The following is an 18,002-nucleotide window of genomic DNA, read 5'->3' as shown; positions in this document are numbered from 1 at the left end:
GACTTTTCTCTGCTTTTTGGGAGTACTTCCAGCATCACTAGTGGTACTTCATATGGGTCTCATGGTGTTATTCAAGGTTTAGAGTATAGTGCTACATACAATGATAAAATACTCAAAAACCACAAGAGATCACTGTTTACTGTTATACGCAGTTTACTGGAGAGACGAACTGCTCACTTGGAGATGATTAGCGTCTTGGCATTTTAAGTGGATACTAGCAACACTTGAGCTCACCACACTAGCCATAGGAGGTAGCTACAAAATTACTGCACTAGTATAGTATGTACTGCAGTTAATTTCATGCAGTTATGATTTAATACTGCATCTTTGCTTTTTTTACATTTTTCTGGATTGAGAATGGCACCAGATATGGTCTGCTAGTGTTTATGTGCCTACATTGTGATTAACTTTTTATAACAGATTTGTGTGTATTTTACGGTAGTAAATGAAAAAATGGACTAGAATCTACATATATTTTATGCATTCATGCCATATCTTTTTCTTAATTTTTTGGATATCTTAGGCTACATAGTTCATCTGCAAGTGTTTTCAAATTGTTGCAAATTTCCAAAAAAGTTTCCAATATATTAACTTAAAAATATCAACGTATAAGTGGACCTGTGCAGTCACAACCTGTGTTTTTTGAGCAGAAATTATATTTTGAATCACAATTCCTGCACTCATAGTGCCATATCTGCAACTGATTTCAGACAGTTACAGAAACAAACCAGTTAGTTTTCCCCCTTCCTATTATATGATAATGGCAACATCTTCTTCTACTACATAACTATTTTCAGACTGAATTATATTAATATATGCAAGGTACTTAGTTCTAGGTCTAGAAAATTCTTAAAGCCTTCAAATTGAAACTTCCATTTGCTATACTATTTATGTTGATAAGGGTCCCTTCAAATAAAACTACATACATTTTTATGTATTTTTCTCACAATCTTACAATAAAGTATTGACAAAGAAAAAAATCAATGACCCAGATATTTCTTACAGATAATTAGTTATACTGGAGAAGTTACATAACCATAACTTATAAAGACACCATTTACAAAAAATGTATTTTCACCCCTCAAAAGCTGCTTAACCTTAAACAAACTTGATTGAAAATTTCTGATACTTTAAATGCCCATAAGATAAAATGTAGTTAAGTTCTAATAAATCTCTGGAAAATCAGTTGCCATATCAGAAAAAGCACAGATCCGCTTTCCTAAAAGTCTCTACAGAGCTGAGTTACATCCTCAACCATTAAGGTAAGTCTAAAATCTAAGATAATCGATCCAAAGGAAATATCATCATCAGTACATTGATAAATGAAAGACCAAAGTCTCCAATTTTACCAGTAAAGTATATTTTTTTAAAACATTAAATGGAAAAGAAATTTCATTTTAAAAATTTTAACTGAAGATACTCACCATATTAAATAGTAACAACTATCAGACTCAATTTCATTAACTAGAGATTATGATTCCTCAAACATTTCCAGAGTCAGCATAGCACAGTAATTAACAGCAGTTACTAACTATGTGACCCTGCGCAAGTAAGCTAACTTCTCTGAATTTCAGTTTCCTTATCTGTAAAAAAAGAATATTAATAGCATCTATATTTAATAGGTCATCCTAAAGATTAAGAGAAATAATACATATAATACAGTATGGTTACTATGCTAGCATATAATAAATGGTCAATAAATGTTAACTGTCATTATTATTATCTTAAGAATTTAGCATATGTTGTAAGCTGGGGGTCATTCCTCATACCCTATGTAAGTGTCAATTAATCTAATAAATATTAATTAGAACTTCAAGGAAAAAAAGAAGCCAATGTGGTTAGAACAGAGTGAAAAAGGGGGTGAGTGGAAAACTGGCATTAGATGAGATGGTAAGGGGCCCTGTTCATATTATTTGTAATGCATATTCTGCTTCTCATTACTGTAATAGATACAGTATACCCACAACCTCTATATATCTTTATATATGCACACATACATACACACACCAAATTTTGTAAACAAGCATTTCATAGGTACCACATACAGATAAGGATATGGGAAGAAGAGAAAGAAAAATTAGATGGGGTAGACAGGAAAGAGAGAACAAAACTGGAAAAAGGAAGAGGAGAAGAAAAAGGAAGAAAACAGAGAGGAAGAAAAGGTGATGGTTTTAGTTGATGAATGACCCTTGGTTCAGAAAGGGCTAGATTTGTGTACATGCTTGGTTGGCATTATGACACTCAGCACACAGGAGGTAAATGAAGCAGGCTAGAAAAGGGTGAATATGAGAGCCAGGAGACTCTTACAACAGTTACTGTTTATGTCAAGACCCACATGTCCCAGGGGACCCATTTTCACATAATCTATAATTATCTCTTCGCTTTAATCGCCTTGTCATTCCTGAGACTCTCATGGGCACTGGAAGAGGAAAAGCTCATTAACTAAACCTTTTCTCCTCTCTCCAGCCACCCATGGCTTTTAATTGCTTGGTGTGTTATTATCTAGGAGTGCAACTGGAATCATTTTCATAAGAAAGGGAGGTAGAGAGAAGGAAGGGAGCCATGAGTCCCTGAGGTATGCACCAAAGACAAACCTTTGCTTTCTCAATTATTTATACCAGCTGAGGTTTTACAGGCTGAATAAATCCATAACTCAAGTTCATTCTGAGCAGTCAGATTCTCCAGGGGGAGTTGCCCACTTGCCTATACACACTTGTGTAGTCCTCAAAGAATAACCAGAATGTAACAAGACATATGTCATCCAATTTATCACCTATCACCAAGGTGTTAACACAATGTTGATCATAGGCAACATGGTGAAATAGGGAAGTATTACACTATCACCAGCCAAACAGATGGAGGGAAGCTTTTTGGTGCTAAAGGCAGTGGTATCATTAGGATAGTGGTGTTCCAGAATGACAGCCTATTAAATGCATAAAAATCCAAATATTCATTTTTTAAAACACAAATATGTATAACACATACTCTTGAAGCTTAAGAATCTTTAAGTAGATTTGTTAAAAACAGGCTGCAATCTAACAATGTGAAGCTTTGAATAAATAACTAAATAGAATTTTATAACATCTGATTTTAGAAGTAATTTACAATAAAACTATACACGTTACAGCTTTTTCTCCAATCATATCTCTTTCAGGAAAATTTTAGAGTATAATTTATGTGTGACAGGCTTTTATGCTACTTCCAAGCTAGTTCATATTTCACCAAGAATACAAAATTAAAGCATAAAACAATCACTTTCATTCTAATTTTTTATACTTATATTCTTCCATTTATAATCAGGACTAGACAGCAGCCAATGAAAAGATATTTGGGAAATATTTTCAAAATCCATTATTGTTTAAAAATGGAAACTTTATAAGTCAATGATTAAAGCATCTCTTTGAAATTCTACAGGCTTTTGTGTCTGACCACAAGCAGCGACCTCTGGTATTTTCTGCCAAAACACTTCATTTGTCTCACAGAACAACTAATCAATTCCAGAGCCCATCAATCATTTCAGTTGTTTACTAGGTCTGGTCTTGCTTAGAGAAGGTCCAGATGGCTGTCTGTGTAAGTGGAATTAATAAAATTCGAATAGATTACATGACATCAAACTACAAAATATAACAGGGAGGACCAAATCTTATTGCAGGGTGGTGTGGGTACTGTTCAATCTTCATTTACTACATTTTTAATTCTTACCCTAATTTCTCAATTTATGTGCAAACTTCTAGATCAAACCTTTGAAGCATGCAAGTAACCAGAAACAATTTCTTGTATATGTAATGCAGAATCATTTTACTCTACAAACCCCTATGCTTATTAACCAGTACTTTTTCTGCCCACCTGTAGTATAAATGAAAAACACAGCTGATCTCAAAACTAGAGGTTACTCCCTGTTATAAGATTTGTTACTCTCTTGTTTCTATAGTTCTAAAAATATTGGCTCTCCCTTCCTTGTTTTCCATTTTCTTTTGCAAAAGCAAACAACTTGTATTTAATTATATAACCAGAATGCCACATTATTGTAGCTCCTAACATCAGCTCCTGGCTCCTCTGTAGGGACTCCCTCTGCCAAATAACAATACTATTTATAAAAGCTAACAGTTACACAGTAACTTATTTTGCACCAGGTACTGTTCGAGGATGCCTATGTATTCACATAATCTGCTACGTATCAAGTGTACAAGTACTATAATTATCCCCATTTTACAAGTAAGTAACTTGCCCAATATCACACAGCTAGTAAGTGGTGGAACTAGCATTTGAATGCCAGTGGTTTGGCTCCATAATTTTTTGTACTTAATTAGAATCCCCCTATACCCCCTCAATTATATTACAGAACAATTAACTTGCTTCAGAATGAGAAACTGATGTCAGAGCTCTGCAATATTAACACAGAGATCTGAACCTCTGACATTATATTGATACTTTCTATGACAGAGTAGAAAGCAGGAAGCAAGCTCAGAATTGGCCCCACTGGCCCTTGGCTCAAGAACATTTACCTTAAAACTAAAACAAACTCATAACTCATCATCTATTATATAATGCACATTCATCAGAAAAGCTGCCACAACAATGGAACCCAAACTTAACCAAATGGATTAGATACTGATTTGCCTGATCTTTACAAATGTAAAAAAAATCTGGAGTTATAAAGTATCAAAACAAACCTTCAAAATACATTATTTTATGTCCTTTTTTAAAAACAACGGTTCCATAGAAAAGAATTTTTGCTTTCATCCAAGTTTACCATTTGATGCTTCTAAAACTCTAAAACCTACTGTCACTTTCACCTCAGTTAAACATAATTCTGCCAAGAAACTGCAATTAACATCAATTAAAGCACAACTTTCTCTTAGAAAAATAAAACACCAGATATATTTCACCAAAATACAAGCACAATTTGATTACATAACTTCAAGAAATAACCCATTTTCATTGTTGCAATTGCATTCTGATACGTAAGAAACCATAGGGACTACATCTGGCTCTTCACTGGAATAATCCAACATTTCAGTACATAAGAATTTTCATGCCAGGCACAGTGGCTCACACCTGTAATCCCAGCACTTTGGGAGACCAAGGCAGGTGGATCACAAGGTCAAGAGATTGAGACCATCCTGGCTAACATGGTGAAACCCTGTCTCTACTAAAAATACAAAAATTAGTTGGGCATGGTGGTGCGTGCCTGTAGTCCCAGCTACTCAGGAGGCTGAGGCAGGGGAATCGCTTGAACCCAGGAGGCAGATGTTACAGTGAGCCAAGATCGTACCACTGCACTCCAGCCTGGTGACAGAGCAAGACTCTGTCTCAAAAAAAAAAAAAAAAACCAACGAATTTTCATTATGGCCTAATTTGTTATAATGGAATTCTACTACACTATAAAAAGAACTCTCCCAATACAAGAATATGATTAGTTGCTGTAATTTCTGATCTGCTGTAGTAGTAACAAAATTCCTGTGTTTGTAATAGTTAAACAGCTTTCAATGGCTTGCTCACATTCACGTTTCTTATTCTTAACAATATGTTCAGAATATGAAGATTTAGATGATATCATAAGACTAATACTTAATGAAGACTTCATGAAAAAAAGGCCAAGTCTAACCAGTTTTGCCCACAAAGGTTCATATTTCATTCAATTAATAATATTTATTAAACATACTTTCATGAAAATGCCAAAAGTAGTAAGAACATACTATTCAAAAGTGAAGAAATAAAGAAGCACAAATATTCACAATGTTTTCTGTCATTACAGGTTCATAATAAATGTGTGTTGAATTAAAATCTCTACAAAAATAAACTGTATTATTCTTTGTCATTGTTTATCACTGTCAAAATTCTAAATACTGATTTAAATCTAAGAATCACTTCACTAGCAATTGGGTGGGGGATAAAGGAAGGAAGATTAACCCTTTCAACACAGTTTAACTCTATCTCAGGATTTCTACTCTCACTCACTACAACTGGAGTACATTTGATTTGCTTTATGTTCTGTAGGGCTGCTGTGATCAGTCATGTCATCAGACATTTGAAAAGAAAATGTATTCAGTATGTCATTTTGAAAAATACTAGAGTCTGGGAGCCCTTAAGGAAAATGGCATACAAAATAAAGATCATTATTATTTACAGATAAGTGATTGATATCATTAGAAACTTAAGCTTAGTGATTTTTTTAAAAGGAAAGTCAAGAAACTATCTCAATTTATTTATCTAATTAGGAAAGAAAAATAGCCTATACATTTTTTATTGCTTAAGGGAAAGAGGTGAGGGTGTGCATATCACAGAAGAACCAAACCAGCAGCTCTCTGTCTTACAATAGGGCTCTTACACTAACTCTACATAAGCAATAGTCACTAAACTATTAGCTCTTCAAGGGAAGCAGCTGTGGCTACCTCCCAAGTTCTGAGCACTTTCACTGAAGATCTACTAAGTTTGGGGGCCTTCCTCAGATAGTGAGAATGCAAAGATGGGTAAAATATGATCTTCACTATCAAAAACTAAAAGCTAAAAGTATTTCTAAGTATACAGTTCAGTAGTGTTAAGTATATTCACACTACTGTGCAATCCCCGTAACTTTTTCATCTTGTAAAACTGAAACTCTGTCCCCATTAAACAACTTCCCATTTCCCCTACCCCCAGCTCCTGGCAACCACCATTTTACTGTCTCTCTGATTTTTGAATCCTTTCTGTTTCTGTGAGTTTGACTACTCTAAATACCTCATGTAAGTATAATCGCAAAGTGTTTGTGTTCTTGTGACTGGCTTATTTCACTTAGCATAATATCCTCAAGGTTCACACATGTTGCAACAGGTGTAAAAATTTCCTTCCTTTTTAAGGCTGAATAATATTCCATTGTATATACCACATTTTGTTTATCCATCCATCTGTCAACAGATGCTTCCACCTATTGGCTACTGTACAGAATGCTGCTATGAACATGGGTTTGCAAATATGTCTTTGAGATTCTGCTTTCTTGTTTCTGCTTCTTGAGAAACAGAACTGGTGGATCATATGGTAATTCTATTTTAACTTTCTGAGGAAACTTCCGTTTTCCACAGTGGCTGTATAATTTTATACTCCAAAATTACTTTTAATTTGGAGCAAATTAAATTAACTTTTAATTAAACAAATTAAAAAAATTAAAATCTTTAAAATAAATAATAGTATTTTGAGGAAAATTAACACAAAAATCCTTAGCTTTAGATTGAGACACAACATCTTGTCCCACCAACTACTTGTGTGAGGAAAAGTCACTGAATGAGACAGTTGTTACTAGACACCAGTGGAAAGTAATGATTATCACTTATTCAGACACTTCTCTGGCACTGGTTCAGACATTTCATTGATTTTAAAGATTATACACCTAAAAAATTATTTCCTGTCATTTATTGTCCTGCTTGCAAATACGACCAAATCAGTTTCATGTTAAGAAGGAATGCTTTACAAATTGAAGATTTCAGGATTAAAAATATATAGTACATATATACACACACATAAGCACATACATACAAACACACGCACACACACAGGCATATATATTTCTATTATCAAGGATCAGAAGAGAAATTACCTGATGGTTTCTTCATGATATAGAGAACTAATAACTGGCCCACCAAAACCAGTATTTGCTTCTTTTCCTTTCTTCTCTGGTATCTGTGGGAAGGCGGAAAAAAAGTGAAAAAAAGACAAATGGGTTAAAACAATAGGTATTTAAATCAGTTACAAAATGTTATTTTGCAAAGAAAGACTAAGGAGATTTTACCCTCAACCATCTCTTCAAACCCTAGTAAAATTTTTAAGGTGGTAACAGAAAGGCAATAGGATTCTCAGGTCATCACAGGAGTGGAATGGATACCTGGCTGGCAATCGAAGGTATTCCAGTACAATCTTCTGGAGCCACCAAAAAACAATTCTCCTAGCTGACTGTGAGATGATGTTCAATGTGGTAAATATGGATGTTCAGGTGAGAAAAAGAAAAATAAATCCCAGACATGAATGTGATCAGCAAAATCGTATCTAGATTTATAAAATAAAAGTTCCCAAATAAGAAGCTACATTACAGTAAAAGTTCAAATTTAGTCATAAAGAAAATGTTTTTGGGTTAAAAAAAAAAAAAGGAAGGAGAAAAGGTAGAAGAGGGATAGGAAAGGAGGTTTATATCTCAAATAAAAGAAAAAAGAAGCAAACTGCACAGAAATACTTTCCAAACTCAAGGATTCAACACATCTTGCCCCTCTATGTTCTCAAAACACACAAGAGTAAAATTAATTTAGGAATAAGATTCTTCTAAAACATGTAACGTGGAAGCAATGAACCTGGATAATACTGTCTGCAAGGATCAAAGTGCAACCTCTGCAAAACCCCATGTGTTGACAGCTTTTAGTACAGGACACCCTGCAAAAGTCAAAACTCTGATTCTGGACATAAATATTCCTTTAGAATCAAAATTACATTATTATTTAATTTGACTGCAAAAAGACTAGTTTTCTTTCAAATAAAACACAGTCAATCCCCATACACATTTTTTCAGTACTTAAGAGAAGTACGAGTTTTGTTTTATTTTTTTTAATTGTTTGTTTCAGTCTGTGGATCACTGGACTGAGGAAAAAGACCCCCTTCCGCGGAGATAGCATATTCTATCTGTTCCTAATACTACTGGGGGAACTGAGCTGGCCGAATAGGAACAGCTCTGGTCTACAGCTCCCAGTGTGAGCGACACAGAAGACGGGTGATTTCTGCATTTCCATCTGAGGTACCGGGTTCATCTCACTAGGGAGTGCCAGACAGTGGGCACAGGATAGTGGGTGCAGCGCACCGTGCGTGAGACGAAGCAGGGCGAGGCATTGCCTCACTCGGGAAGCACAAGGGGTCAGGGAGTTCCCTTTCCTAGTCAAAGAAAGGGGTGACAGACGGCACCTGGAAAATCGGGTCACTCCCACCCTAATACTGCGCTTTTCCGACGGGCTTAAAAAACGGCTCACCAGGAGATTATATCCTGCACCTGGCTCGGAGGGTCCTACGCCCATGGAGTCTCGCTGATTGCTAGCACAGCAGTCTGAGATCAAACTGCAAGGCAGCAGCGAGGCTGGAGGAGGGGCGCCCGCCATTGCCCAGGCTTGATTAGGTAAACAAAGCAGCCCAGAAGCTCGAACTGGGTGGAGCCCACCACAGCTCAAGGAAGCATGCCTGCCTCTGTAGGCCCCACCTCTGGGGGCAGGGCACAGACAAACAAAAAGACAGCAGTAATCTATGCAGACTTAAATGTCCCTGTCTGACAGCTTTGAAGAGAGCAGTGGTTCTCCCAGCACGCAGCTGGAGATCTGAGAACGGGCAGACTGCCTCCTCAAGTGGGTCCCTGACCCCTGACCCCCGAGCAGCCTAACTGGGAGGCACCCCCCAGTAGGGGCAGACTGACACCTCACACGGCCCGGTTCTCCTCTGAGACAAAACTTCCAGAGGAATGATAAGACAGGAGCATTCGCGGTTCACGAAAATCTGCTGTTCTGTAACCACCGCTGCTTGTACCCAGGCAAACGGGGTCTTGAGTGTATCTCTAGCAAACTCCAATAGACCTGCAGCTGAGGGTCCTGTCTGTTAGAAGGAAAACTAACAAACAGAAAGGACATCCACACCAAAAACCCATCTGTACATCACCATCATCAAAGACCAAAAGTAGATAAAACCACAAAGATGGGGAAAAAACAGAGCAGAAAAACTGGAAACTCTAAAAAGTAGAGCGCCTCTCTTCCTCCAAAGGAACGCAGCTCCTCACCAGCAACGGAACAAAGGTGGATGGAGAATGACTGACGAGTTGAGAGAAGAAGGTTTCAGACGATCAAACTACTCCAAGCTACAGGAGGAAATTCAAACCAAAGGCAAAGAAGTTGAAAACTTTGAAAAAAATTTAGACGACTGTATAACTAGAATAACCAATACAGAGAAGTGCTTAAAGGAGCTGATGGAGCTGAAAGCCAAGGCTTGAGAACTATGTGAAGAATGCAGAAGCCTCAGGAGCCGATGCGATCAACTGGAAGAAAGGGTATCAGTGATGGAAGATGAAATGAATGAAATGAAGCGAGAAGGGAAGTTTAGAGAAAAAAGAATAAAAAGAAATGAACAAAGCCTCCAAGAAATATGGGACTATGTGAAAAGACCAAATCTACGTCTGATTGGTGTACCTGAAAGTGACAGGGAGAATGGAACCAAGTTGGAAAACACTCTGCAGGATATCATCCAGGAGAACTTCCCCAGTCTAGCAAGGCAGGCCAACATTCAGATTCAGGAAATACAGAGAACGCCACAAAGATACTCCTTGAGAAGAGCAACTCCAAGAAACATAATTGTCAGATTCATCAAAGTTGAAATGAAGGAAAAAATGTTAAGAGCAGCCAGAGAGAAACGTCAGGTTACCCACAAAGGGAAGCCCATCAGACTAACAGCGGATCTCTCGGCAGAAACTCTACAAGCCAGAAGAGAGTGGGGGCCAATATTCAACATTCTTAAAGAAAAGAATTTTCAACCCAGAATTTCATATCCAGCCAAACTAAGCTTCATAAGTGAAGGAGAAATAAAATCCTTCACAGACAAGCAAATGCTGAGAGATTTTGTCACCACCAGGCCTGCCCTAAAAGAGCTCCTGAAAGAAGCAGTAAACATGGAAAGGAACAACCGGTACCAGCTGTTGCAAAATCATGCCAAATTGTAAAGACCATTGAGGCTAGGAAGAAACTGCAACAACTAACGAGCAAAATAACCAGCTAACATCATAATGACAGGATCAAATTCACACATAACAATATTAACTTTAAATGTAAATGGACTAAATGCTCCAATTAAAAGACACAGACTGGCAAATTGGATAAAGACTCAAGACCCATCAGTGTGCTGTATTCAGGAAACCCATCTCACGTACAGAGACACACATAGGCTCAAAATAAAAGGATGGAGGAAGATCTACCAAGCAAATGGAAAACAAAAAAAGGCAGGGGTTGCAATCCTAGTCTCTGATAATACAGACTTTAAACCAACAAAGATCAAAAGAGACAAAGAAGGCCATTACATAATGGTAAAGGGATCAATTCAACAAGAAGAGCTAACTATCCTAAATATATATGCACCCAATACAGGAGCACCCAGATTCATAAAGCAAGTCCTGAGTGACCTACAAAGAGACTTAGACTCCCACACAATAATAATGGAAGACTTTAACACCCCACTGTCAACATTAGACAGATCAACGAGACAGAAAGTTAGCAAGGATACCCAGGAATTGAACTCAGCACTGCACCAAGCGGACCTAATAGACATCTACAGAACTCTCCACCCCAAATCAACAGAATATACATTTTTTTCAGCACCACACCACACCTATTCCAAAATTGACCACATAGTTGGAAGTAAAGCTCTCCTCAGCAAATGTAAAAGAACAGAAATTATAACAAACTGTCTCTCAGACCACAGTGCAATCAAACTAGAATTCAGGATTAAGAAACTCATTCAAAACCACTCAACTACATGCAAACTGAACAACCTGCTCCTGAATGACTACTGGGTACATAACGAAATGAAGGCAGAAATAAAGATGTTCTTTGAAACCAATGAGAACAAAGACACAACATACCAGAATCTCTGGGACACATTCAAAGCAGTGTGTACAGGGAAATTTATAGCACTAAATGCCCACAAGAGAAAGCAGGAAAGATCCAAAATTAACACCCTAACATCACAATTAAAAGAACTAGAGAAGCAAGAGCAAACACATTCAAAAGCTAGCAGAAGGCAAGAAATAACTAAAATCAGAGCAGAACTGAAGGAAATAGAGACACAAAAAAACCTTCAAAAAATTAATGAATCCAGGAGCTGGTTTTTTGAAAGGATCAACAAAATTGATAGACCGCTAGCAAGACTAATAAAGAAAAAAAGAGAGAAGAATCAAATAGACACAATAAAAAATGATAAAGGGGATATCACTACCAATCCCACAGAAATACAAACTACCATCAGAGAATACTACAAACACCTCTACGCAAATAAACTACAAAATCTAGAAGAAATGGATAAATTTCTTGACACATACACCCTCCCAAGACTAAACCAGGAAGAAGTTGAATCTCTGAATAGACCAATAAGAGGATCTGAAATTGTGGCAATAATCAATAGCTTACCAACCAAAAAGAGTCCAGGACCAGATGGATTCACAGCTGAATTCTACCAGAGGTACAAGGAGGAACTGGTACCATTCCTTCTGAAACTATTCCAATCAATAGAAAAAGAGGGAATCCTCCCTAACTCATTTTAAGAGGCCAGCATCATCCTGATACCAAAGCCTGGCAGAGACACAACCAAAAACGAGAATTTTAGACCAATATGCTTGATGAACATTGATGCAAAAATCCTCAATGAAATACTGGCAAACTGAATCCAGCAGCACATCAAAAAGCTTATCCACCATGATCAAGTGGGCTTCATCCCTGGGATGCAAGGCTGGTTCAATATACGCAAATCAATAAATGTAATCCAGCATATAAACAGAACCAAACACAAAAACCATGATTATCTCAATAGATGCAGAAAAGGCCTTTGACAAAATTCAACAACCCTTCATGCTAAAAACTCTCAATAAATTAGGTATTGATGGGACGTATCTCAAAATAATAAGGGCTATCTATGACAAACCCACAGCCAATATCATACTGAATGGGCAAAAACTGGAAGCATTCCCTTTGAAAACTGGCACAAGACAGGGATGCCCTCTCTCACCACTCCTATTCAACATAGTGTTGGAAGTTCTGGCCAGGGCAATCAGGCAGGAGAAGGAAATAAAGGGTATTCAATTAGGAAAAGAGGAAGTCAAATTGTCCCTGTTTGCAGATGATGTGATTGTATATCTAGAAAACCCCAATGTCTCAGCCCAAAATCTCCTTAAGCTGATAAGCAACTTCAGCAAAGTCTCAGGATACAAAATCAATGTACAAAAATCACAAGCATTCTTATACACCAATAACAGACAAACAGAGAGCCAAATCATGAGTGAACTCCCATTCACAATTGCTTCAAAGAGAATAAAATACCTAGGAATCCAACTTACAAGGAATGTGAAGGACCTCTTCAAGGAGAACTACAAACCACTGCTCAATGAAATAAAAGAGGACACAAACAAATGGAAGAACATTCCATGCTCATGGGTAGGAAGAATTAATATCATGAAAATGGCTGTACTGCCCAAGGTAATTTATAGATTCAATGCCATCCCCATCAAGCTACCAATGACTTTCTTCCAGAATTGGAAAAAACTACTTTAAAGTTCATAGGGAACCAAAAAAGAGCCCGCATCACCATGTCAATCCTAAGCCAAAAGAACAAAGCTGGAGGCATCACGCTACCTGACTTCAAACTATACTACAAGGCTACAGTAACCAAAACAGCATGGTACTGGTACCAAAACAGAGACATAGATCAATGGAACACAACAGAGCCCTCAGAAATAACGCCGCATATCTACAACTATCTGATCTTTGACAAACCTGAGAAAAACAAGCAATGGGAAAAGGATTCCCTATTTAATAAATGGTGCTGGGAAAACTGGCTAGCCATATGTAGAAAGATGAAACTGGATCCCTTCCTGACACCTTATACAAAAATTAATTCAAGATGGATTAAAGACTTAAATGTTAGACCTAAAACCATAAAAACCCTAGAAGAAAACCTAGGCATTACCATTCAGGACATAGGCATGGGCAAGGACTTCATGTCTGAAACACCAAAAGCAGTGGCAACAAAAGCCAAAATTGACAAATGGGATCTAATTAAACTCAAGAGCTTCTGCACAGCAAAAGAAACTACCATCAGAGTGAACAGGCAACCTACAAAATGGGAGAAAATTTTTGCAACCTACTCATCTGACAAAGGGCTAATATCCAGAATCTACAATGAACTCAAACAAATTTACAAGAAAAAAACAAACAACCCCATCAAAAAGTGGGTGAAGGACATGAACAGACACTTCTCAAAAGAAGACATTTATGCAGTCAAAAAAAACATGAAAAAATGCTCACCATCACTGGTCATCAGAGAAATGCAAATCAAAACCACAATGAGATACCATCTCACACCAGTTAGAATGGCAATCATTAAGAAGTCAGGAAACAACAGGGGCTGGAGAGGATATGGAGAAATAGGAACACTTTTACACTGTTGGTGGGACTGTAAACTAGTTCAACCCTTGTGGAAGTCAGTGTGGCGATTCCTCAGGGATCTAGAACTAGAAATACCATTTGACCCAGCCATCCCATTACTGGGTATATACCCAAAGGACTATAAATCATGCTGCTATAAAGAAACATGCACACATATGTTTATTGCAGCACTATTCACAATAGCAAAGACTTGGAACCAAGCCAAATGTCCAACAATGATAGACTGGATTAAGAAAATGTGGCACATATACACCATGGAATACTATGCAGCCATAAAAAATGATGAGTTCATGTCCTTTGTAGGGACATGGATGAAATTGGAAATCATCATTCTCAGTAAACTATCGCAAGAACAAAAAACCAAACACCACATATTCTCACTCATAGGTGGGAATTGAACAATGAGAACACATGGACACAGGAAGGGGAACATCACACTCTGGGCACTGTTGTGGGGTGGGGGGAGGGGGGAGGGATAGCTTTAGGAGATATACCTAATGCTAAATGACGAGTTAATGGGTGCAGCACACCAGCATGGCACATGTATACATAGGTAACTAACCTGCACATTGTGCACATGTACCCTAAAACTTAAAGTATAATAATAATAAAATAAAATAAAATAAAACCTGAAAAAAAAATAAATAAAAAGCATTTGTGGTGTTATGCTGTGTGTGTGTGTGTGTGTACAGAGAGAGAGAGAGAGAGCGAGAGAGTGTGCACAAAAGAGATTTGTTTTTGTCCATGGTTCCTGGTTTCTAACTCCTATTGCCCTTGTTACAGTCTTTCGTTACATAATTAGGTGTGTCAGGCCTCAGGAGCAGCCTCAGGAAAGATAATCTATGGGACTTTCTCCTGCCCTCCTTTTACCTGCCCCAAGTTACCCTTTCTGATTGTGGGTCACAATCCCGAGAGAGAGTCCTGCCCTATACCCTAGGGGAAGGAATATTGACATCATGAAACCCAAGAGGAATGGGTGCTGGGAGCTTGGGGATAGTGGAACACATGGAGGTTCCTGGAGGGTGGCATGCCCAGACAGGTTATGAAAGCACCATGTCCCTTCCTCCATGCCTCACCCTACACATCTCCTTGTAAACCAAAAATAAAGTTCTAAGCCCTACAACCATCTGGATGAACCCCTCCTCTTAGCTAAGGTTTCTCCAAAGAAACCTGAAAAACTAGTTCAGGCCCTGATGGGAAGTTGGGGTCTGGACATGTCTCATTATACTTTCCTCCCTTTATCATTCAGGAACAACTGACCAGCATTAACATTAAAACAGAGATCTCACAACTGACAAAAAAGACTCTTTGTATCAATAAGATATCAAATTCCAACCTGACTCTAGTATAGCATCACGTGACAGAGAGCGGACCCTGGAAGAAATAAAAATATTTTATCCCAAAATATATTTGACATATTTTGAAACGGCCCTGCAAAGCCATCTCTTAAAAGGGAAATTTTACATTATGTAAAGAATCCTGTTCCCTTTCCGGGTCTTTTTCTGATCCTAAAGAGATTAGCTGAGAGATCTGAAGAATCTTTTAAAGATCTGAATAGGAAACAATTGTCATCTATTGCATCTAACAGTGGCCACCTATAAGACTTCATCTATATAGTAAGAACCTTGGTCTCCACAAACCCTTAACTCAGATATTCCTTTCTATTAATTCCAAGCTTTTAGATAATAACTTAACTCTCAACCAACTGCCAATCAGAAAATCTTTGAATCTACCTATGATAAGTCGCTGCTTCGAGTTGTCCTGTCTTTCCAGACCAAACCAATGTATACCTCATATGTATTAATAATTAGGAATAGAATAAAACTACCTCAACAGGCCATAGCCACCACCGAGCCTGCCACCAGCGCCTCTAAGCAGAAGGTGGTTGTGCCACCCACGAATGCCAATCTTGGCAATCTGCCAGGGATGTCTTCACCAAGGGTTATGGATTTGGCTTGATTTGAAAACAAAATCTGAGAATGAATTGGAATTTACAAGCTCAGGCTCAGCCAACACTGAGACCACCAAAGTCATGGGCAGTCTGGAAACCAAGTACAGATGGACTGAGTAGGGCCTGACATTTGCAGAGAAATGGAACACCGACAACACACTAGGCACCGAGATTACCGTGGAAGGTCAGCTTGCACGTGATCTGAAGCTTACCTTCGATTCATCCTTCTCAGCTAACACTGGGGGAAAAAAAAGCTAAAATCAAGACAGGGTACAAGCGGAAGCACATTAACCTGGGCTGCGACATGGATTTCGACATTGCTGGGCTTTCCATCTGGGGTGCTCTGGTGCTGGGTTACGAGGGCTGGCTGGCCGGCTACCAGATGAATTTTTTTTTTTTTTTTTTTTTTGAGACGGAGTCTTGCTCTGTCGCCCAGGTTGGAGTGCAGTGGCAGGATCTCGGCTCACTGCAAGCTCCACCTCCTGAGTTCACGCCATTCTCCTACCTCAGCCTCCCAAGTAACTGGGACTACAGGCTCCCGCCACCACACCTGGCTAATTTTTTTTTTTTTTTTTTTTTTTGGAAACGGGGTTTCACCGTTAGCCAGGATGGTCTCGATCTCCTGACCTCGTGATCCGCCCGCCTTGGCCTCCCAAAGTGCTGGGATTACAGGCATGAGCCACCATGCCTGGCCCAGAAGAATTTTGAGACTCCAAAGTCCCGAGTAACCCAGAGCAACTGTGCAGTTGGCTACAAGACTTATGAATTCCAGCTTCACACTAATATGAATGACGGGACAGAGTTTGGCAGCTCCATTTACCAGAAGGTGAACAAGAAGTTGGAGACCGCTGTCAATCTCGCCTGGACAGCAGGAAACAGTAACACGCACTTCAGAATAGCAGCCAAGTATCAGACTGACCCTGACACCTGCTTCTCAGCTAAAGTGAATAATTCCAGCCTGATAGGTTTAGGATACACTCAGACCCTAAAACCAGGTATCAAATTGACACCGTCAGCTCTTCTGGATGGCAAGAACGTCAATGGTGGTGGCCACAAACTTGGTTTAGGCCTGGAATTTCAAGCATAAATGAATACTGTACAACTGTTTAATTTTAAACTATTTTGCAGCATAGCTACCTTCAGAATTTACTGTATCTTTTAATGTTGTATGTCTGGAATGCAAGTATTGCTAAATATGTTAGACCTCCAGGTTAAAGATGATTCAGCTTTAAGATGTTACCCTTTCAGAGGTACAGAAGAAAACCATTTCCAAAAAAGGTCCTTTCAGTGGTAGACTTGGGGGTAACTTGGTGGCCCCTTTGAGATATCAGGTTTCTTTTTTATCTAGAAATGGCTGCAAGGAGAAGCTGATAATATGTAGGCACTTTGTAAATGCATATTGAGTAAATGAAAGAAATTGTGATTTCCTGAGAATCGAACCTTGGTTATCTAACCCTAATTGATGAGAAGCTCACTACTTGATGGTGTGTACAAACTCACCTGAATGGGATTTTTTTTTGGACAGATCTTCATGACCTGTTCCCACCCCAGTTCATCATCACCTCTTTTACACCAAAACGTCTGCAGAGTGGTGTGGTCACATTTCTTTTGTGCCATTTTGGGGTGGAGAGGGTGGATGTGATAAAGCCAATAATTCAGGACTTATTCCTTCTTGCGTTGTGTTTTTTTTTGCCCTTGCACCAGAGTATGAAATAGCTTCCAGGAGCTCCAGCTATAAGCTTAGAAGTGTCTGTGTGATTGTAATCACATGGTGACAACACTCAGAATCTAAATTGGACTTCTGTTGTATTTTCACCACTCAATTTGTTTTTTAGCAGTTTAATGGGTACATT

General features: G+C 38.4%; 1 protein-coding gene and 1 pseudogene across 15 annotated transcripts in view; one reads left to right on the top strand and one right to left on the bottom strand.

The window, feature by feature from the left end:
* ACBD6 (acyl-CoA binding domain containing 6) overlaps positions 1-18,002 on the bottom strand; it is a 248,709-nt gene that overhangs the window by 161,616 nt on the left and 69,091 nt on the right. For all 15 annotated transcript variants that reach the window (XR_010123589.1, XR_010123579.1, XR_010123599.1 and 12 more), the window contains exon 4: positions 7,574-7,656. Coding sequence is in view for 3 of the 15 variants with exons in the window: in XM_054475506.2 (XP_054331481.1) it covers positions 7,574-7,656 (83 nt within the window). In the remaining 12 variants the exon portion in view is untranslated. The remainder of the gene's footprint in view (positions 1-7,573; positions 7,657-18,002) is intronic.
* On the top strand, positions 7,955-17,353 carry LOC129011507 (voltage-dependent anion-selective channel protein 1-like; annotated as a pseudogene).

This window comes from Pongo pygmaeus, chromosome 1, assembly GCF_028885625.2.
Source record: "Pongo pygmaeus isolate AG05252 chromosome 1, NHGRI_mPonPyg2-v2.0_pri, whole genome shotgun sequence".
Taxonomy (NCBI): Eukaryota; Metazoa; Chordata; class Mammalia; order Primates; family Hominidae; genus Pongo; species Pongo pygmaeus.
Note: the sequence above shows the minus strand (reverse complement) of the source record. Positions and strands in the feature narration are given on the sequence as shown.